The 19,704-nt window shown below is 43.4% G+C and overlaps 1 protein-coding gene across 1 annotated transcript in view; it reads right to left on the bottom strand.

The window, feature by feature from the left end:
- Cntnap2 (contactin associated protein 2) overlaps positions 1–19,704 on the bottom strand; it is a 1,432,736-nt gene that overhangs the window by 62,818 nt on the left and 1,350,214 nt on the right. Inside the window, exon 21 of the mRNA XM_059257035.1 lies at positions 6,743–6,836. Within this exon, the coding sequence (XP_059113018.1) occupies positions 6,743–6,836 (94 nt within the window). The remainder of the gene's footprint in view (positions 1–6,742; positions 6,837–19,704) is intronic.

Here is a 19,704-nt window from a genome sequence, read left to right as displayed (position 1 = left end):
GTGAGGAAGCCAAGTCTCTTCTTCATGGCAATCTTTGTGTGCCCATCAGGGCAGGCTAGGCCGTGCCATGGTCAAAAATAGCCCTGTAGTCATTGTAGCTTACAAAGCAAAGGTTTTTTTTTTATGCTATATATTCATCATGAATAAACAGGGTTCTCTTTTCATTGTGGTCATAGGACATGGGTGGATGGAACAACCACTGTTTGAGGTTTATTAGTCACCTTGCCAGAGTGAAAAGGATACAGAAAGCTTTAGGGGGTCTTGGATCTGCAATGGAATGGTCTATCATGGAAGTGATACACACTTTTTCACTTCATAATACCTTGGCTAGAAATATTCAGTGAGCAGTGTAACACCTACCCCAGTTTTGATCAATGGGTGAAGTATTAAATATGTTATTTTCTGTTATGTGAGGTATTGCCAAAATTCTAGAAGGTTTGGGAAGCCCAAGAATATGAGGATTTCTTAATTATCAGGGACTGTCACATTTGTAATATGGATTGCAGTGGAGATCACTGCACAATAGTCACCAGGAGACACATCTCCTATTAGAGTGGCTTGGACAGTAAAGTCCAATCTGGGACCAGTATGACTCACAAACTATATTAAACTCAGTTTAGAAGTTCACCTTGGATTTTACTACCCCAGACCCTGCTGCTGAGAAGCAATAATGGTCAGTAAAGCAACATTTACTCCACATGCGTAGTCGGCTTCTTCCCAAGTGTAGCCTCCCTCTTAGATGTAAGCAGAGGCTGTATTATCCTTTTATAGTAGAATAGACCCACATCACTGTGATTCCACATGAGCCAGAGTCACAACAACGGCACAGAGAGTTCACTTGAAAAATTAATAAAAAAGGCTAATCACTCTCTAAAATGAAAATGAATACTGCCACACTGAGCATATTGGTTGTCTGTTCAATAACAGATTTATGGTGGTGTGATACTCAGCATATTGAATCAAAATTCATACCTGTGATATATTCATATAGTAGGTAATATCAAGCAACCTAGAATATAGTTAACATCTCAGACCTCAAACAGATACTTCATTTCTCACTCTTTCACTGAAGCATATTCCCACCGCACATCTTGAAGTTGCAAAGGCACATAGGCTTCATCTAGTTTGGATTTACTCAGTCCAGAAAGCTCCTTAGTGTAGCAGGTGGATTTCCATTGAATATCTTTTAGAATATTCTCTAGCATTCAGACTTCACTACCTCAAAGCAGAGGCTGCTTATTTGTGAGGAGGAGGTCATCCTACATGCAGAGATGGGATTTCTCCCTTCAAACTTGTACTCACTGAGTCTGCTCCAGCCAGTTCAGCAGACCCTGTTCGACTAATTCCTCAGTTTGCCTCAAGTTGTACCTCTCCCTAGATAACTGTTCCCGGGCCTTTTGATTATGAGTCTATGTATCTATCTGGTCTTCTTAGAAGACTAAAATCCCACTCCAGATGCTCCAGACATCACACCCCTAATGGTTCTATATTAGATTCATTGGAGAATCAGTCACCATAGGATGTTGCTCATACCACCCACCCGAGTGTTTTCTTGACCCCGTGAATCTCTCTAATATCCTTTAGTGTTTTTTTTTCTTTCTAATTGTGGGAATTAAGTTTGATCTCTATTACATTTCACCTTGTTATTTGTACCCCATCTTTCTACCTTGTCAAGGTATGTTTGAAAGATTACCATCATCCTGCACATTAGATCATCCCTCTCAAGTGTGTGTTGTTATTAAACACGGTATTAGTGTCTTTACTCAAGGTATTGATAGAACTATTGGAAGTGGAGAACAGATACAGGACCCTCTCCATTTCTCTCAGGGTTCAAATTACATTTCCTGAGAGACAATGTGCTGCTAAAAAGCAGACTCAAAATCTAGGACATCATTTCAGTAGTAAACGATAAAAAGTAGACACAACTTGTTCTGATGGATTTTATTTTTGCTAGTTGCTGGGGTCCTGACTTCGGGCTAAAGGACTCAGAATTACAGGGCATCCATGCTAAAGTTCTGAGATGACAGACCGAGTTCTCACTTTTGTTTCCACTCCCATGAGGAAGCTCGCTCACACTGTCCTTGAGGAGGCCTTTCTCCCCTTCTACCCCCCAGAAGCCCTTTCTCAGGCAATGTTCATTAAAGAGCTCAGTGGGAAGCCGCATTATTTATTTAGATCTGTCTCCTTCTCCTTTTATGGGATCACTTACTGATTAGCAGTTGACCCAGTAAGGCAACAACTGAATAGCATGGGTCCCTAGGGGTGTGGAACCTTTGGAGTGCATGAGATAACTGTTGGGAGCCCTATGTGTCTTTTCAGATGAGTATCTACATATCTGGAAAATGCAAATTTTTCTCACTGAACTACATGCTGTGTTCAAAGGGAAGTTTAGAAATACTCCTGCCTGTACTAATAAATGATGACACATTTAAGGATTATTAGTTTGATGAGGTGGTGAAAAGCCACCTCTCTGGCCACCTATATGTCCTGGTTTTGGTTCTGTGACTTCTTTGCAGCAAAATTGTGTCTTGAATATATCAGTTGCCTCCTTGCTTCCCCACTGTTCCTAAGGGTGCAGGTGTTACCAGCCAGCAGAGCCGAGGCCATGGGTCAAGCATTATACTTTTCCTACACCAGCGTCCCACGGATTAGCTGTGTCATTTTAAGCCAGTAGCTCTCAACTGGTGGTGATTTTGCCATCCTGGGGACATCAGGTAGTGTCTGGAGCCTTTCCTGGTTGTCACAGTCTAAGAGTGCCATTGTATCTAGTGAGCAGGGCTGGTGAGGCTGCAGAGGTTTGGGGTGGTGTTGGGAGGAATGCAGAGAGTCTTGTACAGATGGCATGTGACAGGACAGCTGGAACACAGCCAGCATCCAGCAGCGCCAGAACTTCCAGTATTTGTGTGTCAAGCATTGTGTTGGATAAGCCCTCTCTCAGGTGTTACAGATTAATAGTAAATGTGTAGTTCATTTCCTCCACATGTTCACTTCCTTCCTTTATTCTTTAAGCATTTGTTTTACGTTGGGATGGGTACTATTGATAGATTAGTTTTTACAAATGCCCACCATCTTCATCCTCAGGGAACCAAGAACTCAGAGGCAGGTGGGTGAGCTTTCCATGATGCATTTGGGGAGCTCCAGACTCTGAGAGGTTACATCACAATGTATTAGCACAAGAGGACCAAGGGTCTTTTTCACAGACAGGCCTGAGTTCAAGTCTAACCAGCTTTGCCCGATTCCTAGGCCTGCATTCTTCCCAGTTCATTTTCATCAGATCTCTGACTAGAGCAAAGTGAAGCAGGGCAAGCAAGCACACACCCAAGCACGCACGCACGAAGCAAACAAAAACCCTCAACAAAGAACAAGGCTGCAAACCAGGTGAGGACTGACATCATCTCTGTGCTGACCTCACTGTGTGTCACCACCGCCATCACCACAAGTCATGCTGTCACATGATGTGTCAATGCCATTCATTCTGATTCTCTTCTCATGATTCTTAGTTCAACAGACATTCATTCAGCGTTGCTCCTGGCTTGATCTATGGGGATCTCATTGATCAGGGAGGATGAGAGCCAATTTCTGATGGGCCCCCTTCTAAGGAGATAGGGCATATTCCAGGTGGGATGACTTCAAAACCACTTTCCCACATGTCGGATGAGTAACCCTCAGTCTCATGTAAGAGGGGATGGTACTGACAGATCTTTTATTAGACTGTTGTGACATTTATACATTATGTTAATGTATACAACATTAGATATGTCACAAAATTTGTCTTCTTGTTTCATGAATCATGATAAGATCTTTTAAATGCAGAGTACTACTAGAAACTACCAACAAAGACAATGTAGTTAGACCTATATTTAACATCATGTCAGCATGTTATTTTTAGGACACAAGGGATTAAGAGTAGCTATTTAGTTATTTGTTCACACTGTACAGAAATCTAAGGCCTGACAGCCAATAAACTGCAGCTCTCCTCCCTGTTCCAATTCTGCCTTTGCTATCAACCACCCTTTCTGCTGACCCAGAGCACATGTAGCCTCTCCTTCTTGGGTTCTTACTGGCCTGGTGGCCTAACTGTCTCAGTGAGCACCAGGATGGCTGTGTTCCTGGTTTTCCACTTTCTGGCATGTCATAGAAACTTCAGCGCTTACTGGTCTACCTTAGCCTTGCATTTCCCCATTGATTCTTGCTGTTTGTCTGTCTCCTCTTCATTTCCGTGTTTCCTGTCCCAGAGACAACAGCACCTTAGTCAAGAGCTGGCTTCATGTCTTGAAGTTTGGTTCTGCTGCTTGTCAGCCAGGGGGCAGTGGGCAGCTACTTTACATATTTGTGCTGGGTTTTGTCATCTGTGAAGGGAGGTTATCATCTCAACACCCTCCTGGAACTGTGATGAAAGGCAAAGGGGTTAATACAGCTGCAGTGCTGAAAACAGAATCTATGGCGGCGAGATTCTATGTAAATGTCCGTTATGGCTTCATTACAGGCTTGGGCTCCTGTTTGTCCCTCATTTTGTGACCCTGCCGCTGTATTTTAATTAATGCTCTCTGGCTGATGTAACCAAGTCTTTATAATGAAGCTAACCAATTCTTCTTCTTATAAGAGGCATGAGCTGTTCTCCCTCTCAAGGCTCTTTCTTTTGAACCCAGGGAAATGCCAAAGAAGCTTCCAGCAGCACTGGCCTTATATTCTCAGCCTGCTCAGTTGTTTTGGGAGACTCCTAACTAAATAGTAAAGTGAGACCCTGCTGACTTGACTCTAGGCTGCTTATCTCAAGCATGCTAGTGATGAACCAGCCTGCCTCCATCTTAGGCTTGAAAACCATCTTATAGTAAAGACAAACTAGGCTCATTCCTGTTTGTGATTAAACCTGTTTCTCAAGGATTGGGCTCTGCCCACCTATAACCTTCACTACAAATGGCTCTGTACTGCCTGTTCAGGAAACAGCAACCTCTGTCTCAAAAGGTTATTAATGTCACATATGACTATCTTGCTATCATTCCTTTGTCTCAGAAAGTTATAATACCATCTTGTAAACCTACCTTTGTTTCAAAAGGTTGTTATGACTACCTTGTTTTGACCACCTTGTCATGTTTCTCCTCTCATCTTTGGGATTAACAGTAGGTCACCTTGGTAAAGACAGATTGTGTTTTCAGATAACCTTGCCTAGCTCAAATCGGTTGAAGCCCCCATGTTTCAGGTCTGCATAAGTGATTGACAGGCAACCTTCTGACGTCACAGGGCCCCAAACTCTACCACAGATCACACTATCAGGGCCATTTTCAGAACATATATTCTATGGAGACAGCGTTTGCATGTGTAGGCTACTGATCACTTCACTCTTCTTGACCTCTGGTCACCTTCCTTCACACCTCAGAACACCCTGTTTCCTTATCTTATGAAAACCCCTAAACCTTATCTTGGGGAGGTGCACATGGCTTCAGAGGCTCCTTTTCTTCACGTTTGGCTGGTCTGTGAGTAAATTCAGTTTTGAAAAACTTGTGGCTTCACAAATTGGCATACTGTACAGTGAGCAAAGTGGCCTCGTGAAATAGCATTACCAATGCCCACTAGACAGAGTGACCTTTCTCCAAATCTATATGTTACCACTGTGAACTGAAGAGCCCAGAAAAAGCCACACCTAGGTCAAATATTTTAAAGGCTGATTGACTGATGAGAACTTTGTGACTGTGAAGAGTTGGAATGTTGCAGATCCAGAACCAAGCTATTATCTCCAGTCCTGTTAACTATTCATTGCCCACCTAACATGTGTCCACTCAGGTAGAAGTTCGCAATGTATTAACAAAGCATTCTTTCATCAACCCCAAGGCTAAGAACACCATCAGAAACAACATACAGCAGAAGTCCTCTGTTTGATATCCCATCAACGTGTCTGAACAGTGCTTTGATTTACGACATGTCCTGTGACTATGAAAGCTCATGTAATTATTTCCACATTGGAAAGTGTTATATGGGGGCAATCTGAACCATGTTTCCTGCCCATGGTCATGCCTATGTGGCTCAGGATAAGTGATCTTTTATCCCCTTGAGATGTGGGCTGTGCTTCATGCAGACACTGACATCTACTTCATGACAGACATTCTCACAGGAAAGAGAAATTTTGTTGATGTCATGTAAAACACTAAAAGTATTCATAAGCAATAGCACTTGGTTTTTCATCTAGGTAACTCCTATTTCTTATATGGAAGGAAAGGACAAAGGTGCTTATAAATTCAGTCACATGGAGGGGATGAGTCCTCTACTTCATGACCTTATAATCTGCAAATGACATTAGACAAATTTCTTAGGAGTGAATCATCAGGAAGAGGTTAAATTAAATGTTGTGAATAGGCAGAGGCCTTTAATACACCAAAGAACACATTTTACAGAGGGGAGCTGGGAGTTTATAATTGCATCTTGCTTTATAATAGATGCCATATAATAGCAGTTCCATTTCAGGCATTGCCTGAGATGCCGCACTCTATGCTAATCATAATGCATGTCACAGGTGTAGTTAGCAGCCTCAGTGTGTCACATGAACAATACCCCAAAGAGGATTTTGTAACACTCCTGTGAGCCGCTGTCAACCACTACCTAGGTTTCCTCGTACAAGGATGCTCAGGGTTGACCTCACTGAGAGAGGTCTATAGTTAAAAATGCAAATTCACACGTACTGCAGCGTAAGACGTGTGTCAGGTACATTCCTAACACTGCACTCATACCCGAAGAACCAAAGACTTACCTATAACTTTTCCAAGGAAGAGCGACTTGGGAGAATTGAAGAACGTGTCAGAGGAGCTGGGCAGATGGTAACTTGCAGAAGGATAATGGTCGAGCTGTGGGAAGAACGTGACACACACTGTTAGAATGTCACTATCCCAGGAGTGATGATGTCACTCTTTGAACCCTGGTTTCTGGAAACGATTTCAACAGCGCAGGATCTGAAGTCCAGCCTGAAGAGATGGATGGAGGACATCTCTTCCTTAGAGCTGAGTGATTTGCTGGCTGGATTAAGATCCATCCTAAGTAAACCTGCTTGATTTGATCGCCAGTGCTGGCCTCTGAACTAGATGGTCATACACCGATATAGTTATGTTTTAAAAAGGATTCTCTCACTGAACTCTTAACTCCACTTTCTGACACTATCTGCTTACAGAGGAATGCTGACCCTCAGATGAACCTCCCTCCTCATGCTGCAATTCAATATGGCCACATTGCTTTTCATAGATGAGATTTTCTGCCACAGTTAGCATCCCTAGAGGCTGAGGGTGGTGGTGGTGGTGGTGGTGGTGGTGGTGGTGGTGGTGGTGGTGGTGAAGGGCACATGTCCCTCCGGCAGAATTTGATCTTCCCAAGTGGAAGAGAGGAAAATCATCAAAAGTGACAGCTGGAGCAATGCCCATTATTTCTGGTCACATTCCCCATGTGCAGGTGCAGACAATGGAGTCACAGCGTCACAGACATGACAGTTATGGTCTTCGTGTGCGTCCCCAGCTGCGAGCTCTTGGAACTTTCTAGGCTTTTCTGTGACACACTCATCCTTTAGAAGAGAGTTCTAAACCAGCTCAGGGCAGTGAGGCAGGTGTGGGTCAAAAGGAAGCAGGTTCGATGGCCCTGTGTGGTGTGCAGAGGAAGACCAGCAACTTGTCGGGGGTGGAGTGGGGGCTGTACCACACTGGATACTGGTAACCTCCATTGACAGCTGGCCACTCCGATGAGCAATCCTTATCACCACTCGTCTGGATCCTTCTTAGCAACTTAGAGATTGATAACTATCAGAGCTAAGTGTTAAGAATCTACATATCTCCGGAATTTTTGAGAACCCGACTTTCAGGGAAGTGATAATGTTAAATTTTTTGTATGTTGAAAAAATGTACTAAAATATGTCACTAACAAACATTATTCTATCTATTTGCCCATTTTAAGTCTGCTAGAAATACCTCGGGACCAAGCCACTCTGGTTCTGCTGATAAATATAAGCAGCCTGCTTTGGCGCCCTCTGATGGCCCACTTGGGTAACTACAGCATACCTTTGTTAAAATGGTTAGGTTTTTTTAATGCCAAGGTTAACAAATGGTCCGTTCTACTATCACACAGTGATACTCTGCCCCAAAATGGTTCATTTTTTTTTAAAAAGGCAGGATTTTAAAAATTAATAATTTTAACTTAGTATACATAGTAGTGGGTTTCCTGGGAGCACTCAATATTCCTTATAAGGTAATATATTTTGCTAATGCACTTAAAATGGATAAACTAATATATATCCATCACAGAAAAATAATAATATAGACTTTCAGGAAAAAATACCACCATGTGATAATTAATTCTAATTATATTCTTCCATTTGTTTAAAAATTGAGTAAAAACTAATACTATTTTATTTTATTTTATTTTATTATGTGTATGGGTGTTTTACCTGCATGTATGACTGTGTCCTACATGCATTCAGTGCTCACAGAGATCAGAGGAGAACATCAGATCCCCTAGGGCTGGAGTTACAGAGGATTGTGAGCTTCCATGTGGGTGCTGGGAATTGAACCAGTGAGTTCAAGACCAGCCTGGACTATAGTGTGAAAGCAAAACAAAGAGAATAACAAAATACAACAACAACATCAAAATGGAACAAAAATCTAAGGGCAATGCTAAATCATTCCAATCCACATTACATGCTCAGTTACAGTGAGTTATGCACGTCACAGGAGTAATTATCAGCCTCAGTGTATCACGTGAGTAATACCCCAAAGAAGATTTTGGGAGAAAGTGTTTTATTACAATTAAAATATGGCAAATGCTGGCCTTTAACAGTCATGGGGTTAAGCTGGAAGGCAGGAAGAAATTTTTTAATGAAGACCAGCAGGAGGGATGCTGGGAGACAAGAGAACACTACCCATTTCTCCTCCCACCATGGGTGAGAATTCCCCTGCCTCATACTCCTGCTCTCTGCCCTCTCTACTCTCTCACTCTCCCAACCCCCCAACCCCATCTGCTTCGTGGCTGGGAAGGAAGCTGTAGGTAGACTGGTAGGCACAGAATTGTGGTGAGAACAGGGGAGTTGCTGTGAGCAGAACAGACAAGGGAAAACAGTTCCCAGGAAGACAGCTGATGGTTTGTCACAGAGCCATGCTGTCCCCAGAAGACATGAAGAACTTCTCAGTGGACCAGTGTCAACCAGGTTCCTCATGGCCATGGCAGAGGGCAGAGAGCACCCTGGAATTACCTCAGAACAGAGATGTGGTGGGCAGAACGGTGACCCCAGAGACATCCACTGCCTAGTTCTGCTGACCTGAACACAGCAAGAGGGACTGTGAAGATGTGGGTAAGAGGTGGGGAGAGTATGTCACAGACCTCTGGGGATCACAGGAGCCCCCATAGGAGGGAGGCTGGAGGGTTGCTGTAGTGGGTAGCCATTCCAGCTTTATCTGGAAGTTCCAACCCCCAATGAGGCTTTGGCAACTGTCAAGCCTACAAGGCGGGGCCAAGAGAGGCACCTGGGGCCCCGAGATCTGGATGGGCAAGCACTCTCTCTGTTCATGGACCCTTGACGGTGGAGGTTGACCGAGCAGAGTTCTCCAGAGAACACCGCTGGACTGCGATACACCTTCCCCAGACCCCGCGACCTACCTATCCCTTCATTTGTAAGTTATCCACTAAATAAATCTTCCTTTTAACTTAAAAAAAAGGTCCATTGTCTTCAAGATCCTAATTCTCTCTCTCCATGCTTACTCTTGATTTCTCAGAATCCTTTCTTACACGCTATGTCCTCTTTAAATCCAAACTTTCCATTTTGATAACAAATACGTTTTTCCAATAGCAATCTCTGAAGTCTCTAGAAGGAAGATGGGGCCCCAACAACAACAACTCTACCCAATCCAGAATGATGCCATGGTAATCATCATCATGCTACACTTCTTGCCAGAATTTCAGACAATCTTACCCATTACTCTAAGACTTGTTGCAGAACCTACAGTTAGCCTAACTGAGATTTAACTATCTGAGCTTTCACACAGTACCCAACAGCGATAACATTACCCCCTAAACAGCAAGAAGCAATTCTAAGAAAATGACACCCCTTCTCCCTTAGGTTTCATAATTCTCAGGGTTATGGATGATGGTTATAGGGTTGGGGGTGGAAGAAAATATTAGACTCAGTATTCTCCTAATTGAAAAAAAAAAGGGAAAAGAAGAAATGGAATGGATAGGTATAAGATATTATGGTAGATTATTGTATAGACTAGTAAACAAATTTAGTAAAATAGCAGCCTTAGATAATTTGCACTGTAATTTGCACTGTTATGGATTCTTATACGTTGATACAAATGTAAACTATTTTTATATTCCTGTTTAAGATAATTTGTATATTGATACAAGTACAGAACTATATTTGTTATAATGTACATATATTTCTACTCTTATTTGAAATATTTGTATATTGATACAAATGTAAATTTATATCTGTCATACTTTATGTATGTTCTACTTCTGTTTAGGATATTCGGTATATTGATATATATTTAAGATTATTGTCACATTGCATATCACACTATATATTCCTACCTCTGTTATAAATATCTTGTATATTGTCACAATTTTGAAGTCATTGTTCTTTACCATACATTTGCTTATAGACTGTCTACCTTGTTTACGTGAAGCCTTAGTCCTTAGGTTATTTCGGTAGATAAGACTTATAGATTTATAGTCACCTATGCTTGTCATCTCTATAGTTACATTAGTTAGGTTATCCAGATTTACAGATACATAGGTCAGATGGACAGGTAATCTTCAAACACTTCATAGACCTAGAGAATATGGCATTTAAATAACTTAGAATTCTATTGATGTGAGACACAATTGCTCCTGGCAGCACCAATTTGATCCCGAGAGAATGCTGGGCTTCTAAGACATTTCCATTTGGAAGTTTGTCTTCTTGGCACAAAACGGCCTACTGGGCAAAGAACTGCCCTTGCCTCGACTGCTGACAGTACGAATGCAATGCTGTCCTTTTTGGACAAGTGGGACACAAGGAAAGTGACCACTGTACTCTGCCAAGACAGGGTAAGATGGTCTTTCAGAATTCCTGCTTCTGAAAATGGTCTGTCAGATACTTTAGGCCTGCAGCCAATTTGAATGTACCAACAATGCTGAGAAACATTAGGTGACTGTCCAGGCTGCCAGCTGTCTCGGTCTACTCTTGCAAGATTCCCGAAAGTTACTTGCATCCATCTACCATTTCTCAGGTACCATTATATTCCTTCTCAGGTCTTTGATGGGATTGAAGACTAGCAGTTATAGTTACAACTTAGTATATATAATATCTTAGATAGAACATATTAAGTATTAGATTCAGGTTTTTTAGGATAGGACACCTTTTGGAATGATCTTTGTAACATACCATTTACCTATGCTCTATACTTCTCTGGATTTTAGTATGTATTTCTTGCTTGATATTGTTTGCATTGGTTGTAGTTCCATCTTATCTAGGTCATTATCCCTCATCATTCCTGGACAATATTTGATAACCATTCCTTTGTATATAGTCTTGTATTAGGTTAGAACCTTCTTATTTAGACAAAAAGGGGGAGATGTAGTGGGTAGCCATTCCAGCTTTGATCTGGAAGTTCCAACCCCCATTGAGGCTTTGGCAACTGTCAAGCCTACAAGGCGGGGCCAAGAGAGGCACCTGGGGACCTGAGATCTGGATGGGCAAGCGCTCTTTCTGTTCATGGACCCTTGACGGTGGAGGTTGACCGAGCAGAGTTCTCTGGAGAACACCGCTGGACTGCGATACACCTTCCCCAGACCCTGCGACCTACCTATCCCTTCATTTGTAAGTTATCCACTAAATAAATCTTCCTTTTAACTACATGGAGTGGCCTTAATAATTTCACCAATAGGTTGGAGTGAAGAGAAGGCACTGTGACATTAAAGCCAGCAGCAGGAATGGTGTGGGGAAGGGCTGAGGAATGCAGGCAACTTCTGGAAGCTGAACAAGGGGAAGGAACCAGCTCTCCTGTCAGACGTGGGAGGCTATAGCCTCTGTGGCTTTCAGAAGGAACAGTAAGTAAGAAGTGCAGCACCCATCAGATGTAAGGCTGCACGGGTGCATCCATCCAGAAGGTGGTGCCTTTGAGCCATTGGCTTCAGCCATTCACATTGATGCCAGACTACCTACAGACAGTGAGAAAAACTATCTATGTGGCTTTAGGTCTCTAAGTTTGTGTTCTTATGTGTGTTGTTACAGTGTAGTAGGAAGCCGATACAAGAGCATGAAGGGCCCCGTGCAATCCCAAACCTGAGCAAACGTTCTCTTCCTCAAGCAATCTGTCTAGTAACTGCTTTGTCCCAGGATGACTTAATCCCTAGGCCCAGGTGGAGATCCTAAGTTTTACCTCTAGCATCCAGCATTTGGAAACCTTCCATATCCCTCCTTCCTGGGATGTGCTTTGCCAGCTTTGGGGTGCCTATATTTTATATTCTCCCTTTATCGTAGTTTCTTTTTATGTTTAAACAGGCCATGTGGGTTCTGTCTCTCGTTTGAACTCAGACTGCTGTGCCTTTATTTGGCAAGGTGTGATAAACCTGCTTTTGTCTGGGAGAAAACGTGGGTCTAGAGGTCTTTGCTGGGAATGGGCTGCTGTGGCGCTAACAGAAAAAAAAACAGTGGCTGCTGTTGAACAATCGTGACCAAGGCTTTATGCTAGGCTCTTCATATACAATTTTATTTAGTAGATATGAAACAGTGCTATTTTTACTTCCCTGGTATTATTTTTAAAAGTCCAATGTTGCCAAGAGGGATGGGATTGACCTTCTTAGCCTGCTAATGACTACAGAGACAGCCTGACCAGCTGCAGGCACCGTCTTAGTTAGGGTTTCTGGTGCTGTGGCAAAACACCATGACCATAAGCAACATGGAGAGGAGAGGGCTTATTTCAGCTTATATGTCCGCATCGAAGGAAGTCACGGCAGGAACCTGGAGTCAGAAGCTGAGGCAGAGGCCGTGGAGGCGCTCCTCATGGCTTGCTGCTCATGGCTTGCTCCCCATGGCTTGCTCATCCTGCTTCCTTACAGCACCAGCATCATCAGCCCAGGGACGGCACCGCCCACAGTAAGCTGGCCCCTCCCACATCAACCAAGAACATGTCCCACAGGCTTGTATACAGACCAATCTGTCGGAGAAATTTTTTTTTCAGTTGAGGTTCCCTCTTCCCAAATGACTCTAGCCTGTGTCAAACTGACATAAAACTAGCTAGCAGAGGTACAGTCTCCTCAGCTGAAGCTGCCTGGCCCCGTCAATCAGGAAAGGGACTCAGCGTCGCCTGCATTTTAAATATTTGCATTCTGAAGGGAACATGCATCAAATCAGATAAGGCCAGAAAAAGCTAAACCTGAAAAGCCCAAGGATATGACGTATCTTTTTGCTGGAAGTGCCAGGTGGCCGCCTCTTCTCAAATGAACCCTAGTGCATTGGCCACGGTTAAGTGTAATAATTTCAAGGTAATTTCTTTGAGGTCCAAGTGAGCTATTTTGCTGAACATTAAGCTGGTGGTCATTTTCCTGGCAGTTAAGAGGCGATAAGAGATTGTGTAATAGAGTCTCATTAAAATTAAAGACTGTGACTCCATGTGCCCCAGGACAACCTTAAGGGGACACTAATTTGTTCAACATTTACCATGAAGCCATTGAAAGCATACTGATGCTGGCTGGGCCTCATGTTCTACACAGGGATGTAAAGCTTTAATGGCCTTTCAGGTATTAGTGTGTAGTTTCAGTTCATTTCCATTTTTAAGCCACAGTTTGCATTGGCAGAGTTGGAAGAGATTTCATCAGCCTGTTTGTGTTTGAGGGATGGAACAGAGAAGCTAGGGGAGGCACAGAGAGGAAATATCTAGACATCATGGACTGTTCCTGGCAGTGGAGGGACCAGGCACCCTCTCCTGAGATGCTAGGGCACAGGTCTGCTGCAGACCCTGCCTCTGCCATACGGAAGTATTAATAAGGCCTGAGATTTCTTGTCCCTTTCCTGATGCCTAATTTTAAGTAATACTTAGAATTAAATTAGAGATACTGAATGTAGAACATATCCTGTTCATCCATACAATTATTCATCCATTCATTCATTTTTTATTTAGTTGAGATAGGATCTCATGTATCTCAAGTTGGCCTTGAACTTACTATGTAGTTGAAGGTGACCTTGAATTCCTGCCTCTGTCTTTTGAGTGCTGGGATTACAAGCATGTGTTACCACACCTAGTTTATGGGAGTGCTGGGGTTAAAGCCAAGGCTTCATGTGTGCTAGGCAAGCACTCTACCAGCTGAGCTACATCCCCAGCCCAGAACATACCACGTCGATGAATGCTTTGATTCTAAGTTGAACCTAAAGACTGAACATGGGCAAGGACAAAGTGGGCACTCACTACCAGCTCACAGTCTGTACATCTGCCCATCCTTTCCAAACCGCAAACTCCTGTAGACTTCAAGGAAGACAGTGTTTGTGGAGTGAAGGCCATTCCTTCACCTCCCATCTTAATCCATAGTCTACTGGGGGCCAGCAGATGGGGCATTCACAGGCCTGGGCCCATCCACAAGAGGAATAGGGAAGGACAAGACTTGTCTGCAATGTCAAGACTGAATTCACCTATGGTTTTCTGCCACCTTCTGACTCCAGAACCAACCTGCCTTCATTAATGGAGAAGACACAGGATGACCACTAATGAGAATGGAAGAGAACGTGTGGAGTTGCTTATGGATCTACCACGAGTCATGGTGCATGGCCCTATTCTCTTCACCCCTGGAGACCATGACTTCATGAGGACAAGGAACACAACCCATTTACCTGATAGCATACATGCTTGTGAAGTGTTGATCTCTGGGTTGAGCAGGCAGAGAAGAAACAGTCCCCAGTGGTGGAGCCCTTGAGACATCAACAGACTTCTAGACTCTTGCATGTTTTTCTTTTTCTGCAGCCCTATTTGTCAATCTCTGATCCATAGGGAATGGGCTTGTAACTTGATGGGTGCCCACATAAACTTTATTAAAAGAATCACTGGCTGAACCATGCTGGTGTGTGTGTGTGTGTGTGTGTGTGTGTGTGTGTGTGTGTGTATAGCTGTGGGTACCCCAGTTCTTCTCTTAGAACATTTGTTCTTTGAGAATGTTATATGAGTGACTCAGTTGATGGAAGTGCTTGTAAACTGTTAAGGACATCAGGTTGGAGTGAGGAAGCCTGGTCCACCCTGAAGACAACAACAACAACAACAACAACAACAACAACAACAACAACAACAGCAACAAGAGCAGACTCTCTTTTGGGGCTCTGTCTCTTCATGCCTTGGAATACTCCTCACTGCCCTAAGAATCTTAGTCTCAACATAACCAGTTTCTGGAACCACATACCTGTTACTGGTCACCTGTATGGCCTTTCTGCCAGTCTCAAGAATGGCCTGGAGGTAGAAGCAATGTGAAGTCACATTGTCTTCTATCTAGACTTGGTTTGGGTCTATGCTGCTTCTGAGTCCCAATGACTTAAAGAAATACTTAAGGAGAAGAAAGAGGATGAGAAACTCTTTCATCTGTAGCAGAACTCCAGAACAAGAATGACCAGAGCCTTTGCCACTGGGTTGGCAATAAGGGCGTTCGTGCAGCTGCTTGAATGTACAACAGTGCTTGCCTTATGCAGGGGAAGCCCATGAACACTGCAGCTAGCCACAGGTGGACAAGCCAGGAGAGAGAGTGAATGACCCGGAAGGAGAGTGGCGTCATTCTAGAGTGAGGAGAGGAGCACAACTATCTCCCCCTCTCCAGCCTGAGTCTTCTTGGCTCCTCTCAGTCCTCCACATGCACCATGCTCTCTCAAATATGCTTCCAGCCTGCTGTAAATACAGCAAATTCATTAGTGCTTATTCTGAGAACTATACTGTGGAAGACTTTAATTAAGTGAGGCCAGAGGTGGCCAGGGTCAAAGTAGACAGTTCATCTCTTGAGTCTATCTGTCCAAGTCTACACATGCTTTTTCCCTAAGGGTGAAAACACATGGTAATGAGGTGCTTTCTCCAATCCAAATTAGAGGGTTATGAGAATGAAAGAAGGGAAGCCAGTCAGTCAGTCGAAGGCTCACTTTCCATACCATCCTGTAGCAAAGACGGTTGACAGGACCTCATCCCTATTCTTTGGAGTCACAGACTTTATGTCTTCTTTTTCTGTTTATGCTGATCATTAGGAGGCCCCTGAAAACCAGCTCTTGATGTCCAGTGTGAGGAAGAAGGGGCAGCTGGGAGATGGGTTGGGGGTATCCCCATCTCTGCCACCGAGCATCTGTGTGAGGTCAACAAGTCATAGTGCCTCCCTGGTCTTCAGCTTCCTCATTTGTAAAGTGAGGAGGAGGTCGGCCCGATTGTACTTGTTATTGGGCTCTTTGCAAACATTGTGCTTCTCTCTACCTCAGCAGTAGTAATTACCTAGGCTCCCCTGTGAGGGCTCTGAGAAGACTCTTTTGCTGAGACCCAGCTCTGGGGTATTACTTAAATTGTGACTTTTCGAGACATTTACACTACGGCCAACCGACAGTGGCTAGTGGATGGGGAGAGGCGTCTGTCCCACCAGGGTGTCATTCTGCAGCTCTCAGTTTTGAGACCCAAACTGTGCATTAAGAGTTGTCTCTGCCATATGCTCCTAATGATCTCTGCAAATTAGATCCCAGAACTTGGGCTTAAGAAAACGCTTCTATCAAGGCCAGGTTCAATCAGGGGTTTTAGAGCAGGGAGGGGCCTTTGGGACATCTAGTTCATCACCTTTTAATGACTGTAAAGGAGGAGATGGTGTCCCAGGGGACATTAGTGATCTGACCAGGTTCCCAGGCTGGAAGTGGTCACGTGGGGCTTTGGCTCATTACCAAAGTCAGGAGGGATGTTCCTTTCTTGCAGGCAGAATGCTCTGGGGAGATGAAGGCTTTCAGAGGTGGATCTTTCTTTGCTGTGCACATACATGATTTCTCTTTTAGAGATGCCAGGAGGCTTCGTGTATGACTTGATAAGCATTTCAGAAGGAGAGGTATTCTAAGCGCTCTCTATTGTCATTACGGCATCATTATTATGGTAATGCAATCAGTAAAATACATCTGCCTCTTAAGGTCTAGTGTAATTGGATCCTGCTGTATTGATGCAATTAAAAGAATTAGTGAGCCCATTAGGTGATTTATGTTTTATATAAAAAATTTCTCAAAATGACAAAAAGAAAAAGATTAGGCTTTATACGTGGCTCTGCTTTCTCTAGTATAATACTCCACCTACTGGAGAGACACCACATATTACTTAAGGCGGCAGGTGATTTTTTAAAAGCCAAGAAGATTGTTTAGTATCAATAAATCTGTACACTTTAAAAAAAATAAACATCCATAAATGAAAGGAGAAATCCTTGCTTTATAGCTGTTACTAGCATTTACCTAATAGTATCAGCTTCAAAGACATTTGTAGCATGAATGGTCCAAACACTACATAATTTCAAAGAATTTAGTCAGAAAAAAAATAATGAATACTTTTAGGTTTGTGTCTCTGACTTGCAAATGAAAATTCAGAAGCTATTTACAGAGTTTTAAGCAATGATATCTGTACCAGTGTCTAGTGTCTCTAACATTTCCTTCTTATAATTTCAGTATGGGACTAGTCCATGGTTTGAATATATTTTATATTTAAATTCACTTAAAGAGCTATTGACTGAAGTCACCATACATAACAATTATTGACATAAGCATCAATGAATTAATTTTTATGTCCTATTTTCCCTGAGGATCTCAAGGCAAAACCCATTTTGATGACTTGGGAATAAAAACAAACATATGAAGGAAAGGGGAAAGGAAACAAAGGAGGAACGGAAAATAAAATTAGGTGGCATGGCTTTTGAAAACTGCTACTGGCAGATATACCATTGAATTATATGAGGCTGTGGTTCAGTCATCATGGACTCCATGAGGATGAAGGAATGGGGACATGGAAGTCTTTGAGGGACCGTGCAGACTCTGTGAGAATAACTGAGGCCTTTTTCCCTTCTAGTTCCCTTTCTGCTGAAAAGTGGCTGAGGGGAGGAAAGGGTTAAATTTAGCTTAAAGATTGCAATCCATTTTGAGAGAAGTCAGGGCAGGAACTTAAGCAGGAAGTCAAAACAAAACTCATGGAGGAGAATGATGCTTTTGGCTTGCTCTTGGGCTTATGCTCAGCCAGTTTTCTTATATAAGCCAGGCTTACCTGCCTAGGAGAGGTACCACCCACAGTGGGCTGGACATTTCCATATCAGTCATCAATTACGACTGTCTCTCACAAACATGACTACAGGTTACTCTGATTTGGGCAATTCCTCAGTTGAGATTCCCTCAGATGACTCTAGGCTGTGCCAAGTTGACAGCCGAAGCTAACTAGGATACTTCTCCTCTGTAATTTTTGTTCAGCACAGGTTCCAGGGAGGGTGTTGAGAATGGTCCCCATGTGAACTACTGGGGAGCTGTGTCTGGCACCCTTAGGAAGGCCATTGATACAAGTGAGACTCCTGATTCGGTCTGGTGGGGATGACACACAGTCATCTCCCATTGTTTGCCCACAGAGGCTGGGACTGCTCTGTGTTGAAAAAAGTGGCTACTTCGTCAAACTGTGAATACAGCATTCTTGCTAGGACTAATCTAGACATAGATTTCATTTGAAAATGTGCCCCTCACAGGAGAATATCATGAAATCAGGGTGGTGAGCAGGTTGTTACGTTAGCATCTGCTATTCACAGGCCAAGAAGGTTACACCTGTCAGCAGTGGACCTGTCCCATAGGCCACTCAGGGTGTGGAGTGACTGCCATAGGGTAACCTGATGCTAGGGTAGAGCATGAATCCTAAAAGGTCTTATTAATAAAAACAAACCTGGAGCCAGGTATTGGGGTGAATGCTGAATGATCAGAGAAGCAGAACAAGCCACAGCCACCTCACCTTGCTAATTCCTCAGCTGATCCTGTTTCCTTAGACTGGATGCCTCTCAGCTGAACTGTGCTGCTCAAAAGCCTAAAAGCTTAACCAGGCTAGTTCCTGGTTTTCACGCCTTATATACCTTTCTGCTTTCTGCCATCACTTCCTGGGATTAAAGGCTCACTTCATGGGATTAAAGGCGTGAGTCACCTTGCCTGGCTGTTTCCAGTGTGGCTTTAAACTCACAGAGATCCGGATGGATCTCTGCCTCCAGAAGGCTAGGATTAAAGGTGTGAGTGCCACCATTTTCTGGCCTCTATGTCTGCCTAGTGGCTGTTCTGTTCTCTGACCCCAGATAAGTTTATTAGGGTGCACAATATTTTGGGAAACATAATATCACCACACTAGGGGTGTGCAGACTGCTCTTAAGGAGAGGGAGGGCTTGGCACGAGACTCAGTGTGCCTCCTGACAATCTGTCTCACTTAGCCTTTCAACAAACCACATGGAATCATCCTCCACATGTACACAGGATTTCCACGTGAATTTTTGCTATCAGTCACCTTGGAGACTGTGCTAGAAGTTAAACTGGTGACGTCCATAAGAACATAGTGCGAAATGGGTTAAGGTGCCTGGATTCTTTTTGGGGAAACACAACTCATGGATTAATGAGGAAAGAGTCAACTTGTGTTTGCCCCAAATAGTGGAAGAGGCCAGTGTGACATGGAGAAGAAGGTAAGAGATGAGGAGGAGGGAGAGAAAAGAAAGGGAGAG

The sequence above is a fragment of the Peromyscus eremicus genome, chromosome 3, assembly GCF_949786415.1.
Source record: "Peromyscus eremicus chromosome 3, PerEre_H2_v1, whole genome shotgun sequence".
NCBI classification, from domain to species: Eukaryota; Metazoa; Chordata; class Mammalia; order Rodentia; family Cricetidae; genus Peromyscus; species Peromyscus eremicus.
Note: the sequence above shows the minus strand (reverse complement) of the source record. Positions and strands in the feature narration are given on the sequence as shown.